The sequence below is a fragment of the Nannochloropsis gaditana genome (assembly GCF_000240725.1).
Source record: "Nannochloropsis gaditana CCMP526 unplaced genomic scaffold scaffold082, whole genome shotgun sequence".
Lineage (NCBI taxonomy): Eukaryota > Eustigmatophyceae > Eustigmatales > Monodopsidaceae > Microchloropsis > Microchloropsis gaditana.
This window is the reverse complement of record NW_005803871.1, coordinates 5,760-8,385: the sequence shown is the minus strand read 5'-3', so window position 1 is coordinate 8,385 and position 2,626 is coordinate 5,760. Positions and strand designations below refer to the sequence as shown.

General features: G+C 54.8%; 1 protein-coding gene across 1 annotated transcript; it reads left to right on the top strand.

Annotated features, from left to right (window-relative positions):
* Window positions 1-661: 661 nt before the first annotated feature.
* On the top strand, window positions 662-2,080 carry NGA_2005310 (uncharacterized protein; the record flags this gene model as incomplete). Its single annotated transcript, XM_005855860.1, has 1 exon — window positions 662-2,080. A coding segment is annotated over exon 1 (1,245 nt), but the record flags the coding sequence as incomplete, so codon positions are not given.
* Window positions 2,081-2,626: the final 546 nt, after the last annotated feature.

Genomic DNA, 2,626 nt, shown 5'->3' with positions numbered 1-2,626 from the left:
CTTGAAAATAGTCTCGCAATCTTTGCTTTTAAATCTAACAATAGAAAGAATCCAGCGATGGCGTCATAGCAGGTACGAAGATTTGACAAGAAAATCAGCTTGCTCACGTGAAGCAGCCTACAATCTTAAGGAGACCGCTCAAGCTGCGCAGGCGTGTCGATCCAGTAGCATGTGTATGAGCAACAACATGACGAAATCATGCGATGGGCTATGTTCAATTCCTTCACTCTATAACCCTATCAATGTCCCAGTCAAATGATATCGCCCGATAAACTTATTCCTGGACAGAGGTGTTGTCTCTTAACATGCAACTGAATGTCCACTTGTCAAGGCTTTGAGGTAATGGCGGGCTTTCTCATGCGGAGGGAAGCGTTGGTAGAACCAAACACTTCGACACGCATTAGTTGATAGGGACATCTTCACACAGGCAAAAGGGATCGAACGGACATGCTTTCGTAGTCAAGACTGAAAATCATACCGTGGAATCCATACGGGATAGATTTGCGCCCACTGGTGCTTCTTTTCTGTTTAATGCTAGCGCCTTGGGGGGTAGGGACAGGGCGCCGCCGCTCGTTACTTCAAGTGCTACACTGCGCTTTCACAAAACTCAGAGGTTGCCTCACCCACATTAAAGAATCACGTACCGTTCCGTACTTCACGTGCAAAATATACACAGGACAAAGTGTGATGTCTGGCATGTAAGATGCCACTCACATTTCTGTACGTATAATGCGAAGCCCTCGATTCATAAGTGGTGTAGTGACCTCCTCTTCCCAATTTTCCTGGAAGCTTTTTCCCTTGTTTTCTCGTTTAAAAGAACAGTTGGGAAAATATAATGGCTTCAAATTGGCTTGAAAAAGCAGTCGTCCTCATATTTAGCGGCATCTGGCGCATAAGATTGACCTTGGCTGCAACGCTCGACTCTCCGTCGCCCCAAGCCTGGCCCTCTTCATACACCGTGGCGAACGCCCCTGGACGTGCGCCCTTCTTTCGGGGCGACTCCTTCGTGGTGTACTCACAACCTATGACTACCAAGTATGGAGAGGCCTGCAACGAGAGGCAAGCGCCGATTCCCTTGCCTGCTTACATTGCCGCTCGCTTCAACGGGTCGGTCATGGCGGTAACAGGTCTGGAGGTCGACGTCGTCCAAGTCGACTCTAACACAGGCCTAGAGCGAAGCGTGCCCAGGGCAGATTTTTACAATCATCATTATATACTTGGGCTGCGCTCCGCCTGGTACATATCCCCCTCTGCGTCTCCAAGTGATGAAGAGCAAGTTGAGCAGCAGGAAGCAATTAGCACCGGTAGTCGGGAAGGAAATGCAACGCATGGCCTGCTTTTGCCCCACAGCGGTAAGGGCCGCGTGCGAGATGGTAGTTTTCGAAAAGATATCGCAGACGCTGACCTCAAGGCGTCAACGAGCAGCCACGACCAGGGAACCTTCGGTGGCGTCAGGCGCACCCAGGAGAGCGCCGTGCTCCAACCTGATCTTGGCGTCCGTCTGAGCCCCAAGACCTCGGCTTCAGCTCCTCCTCTACGGAATGTCTCCAGAGCCATCTCTGCCTTACGAGGGACCATCCCTCTCCTTCAAGTTTTCTGTGAGGCCAATGGGGGGGAATATAAGGAAACCTACCGAGGTTTTCCACCCGGCTATGCCCAACTGATTGCCTCCCCCGCCTATTTCTGGCCAATTCAGCTTCATTTTATCAATACCAGGGCCTCTATACCTCGCTCCCTCGTCCCTGCCTCGTCCCGCGCCGACCCCACCCGGGACTCATGGAACGGACTGATCGAATGCCCCTGCTCCAACAGGCGGACCTTCGACCTGAGGGCGAATTTGGTGGATGGGAAGCCCCCATACCCGGTCCACTGTCAAGGTGAGGTGCTGGCCCAGAGCAATCCCGTCTGCTCCCTTGCCACCTACCAAGGTGGCCTCCGCTGCTGTGAGCCTGGCATGGTCTTGCTGGACAGGGAGCAGCTGCAGCCAGTGGAGGAGGACACCTACCTACTGAAGGCGCGCTTCTGGTACGAGGAGTACCGCGAGGAGGGGGCCGGGCAAGGGCGGGGGGACGCAGTGGAGGGCATTGTGGGCAAAGGGCCGAGAATGGTTCAGGAGGGGGGGAGAGCGGTTGTATCTGGGCATGAGAAAGGGAAAGTAACGGTGGGGAGGGAGGAAAAGGGGGAGCCGCCCGAAGGAGAAATTACCGACGACAGAGTGGAGGGAGTTCGGAGGCTTGCTGCTGTCAAAGACAGCAAGATGCCTGTATATGAGACGTACGAAGAACCAGAGCCTTCACCACCGATTCGCGCCTCGCATGCTCACCTGTTCAAAGTCTACCTCCAGACGGAGCAGTGGGCGGGCGAGTACGACGTCCCCCCCTGCGACCCTCGCACCACCCTCGATTCCTCCCAGTGCGTACACGTGCTTACGAGTCTCAACGTTGCCCGCGAGCTCTTTAGCGATTGCGCCTTCTCGACTGATAAGGACTGCGCGGACCTGAAAGCCCTTAGGGAGGCGGGGGGCCTGTTCAAGCTCGTGTACGCGGCGGGGCACGTGCACGTCGGGGGGCTGTCGCTGGAGCTGATCAATGCCGATACAGGCGCTCTGATCTGTCGCAACGAACCT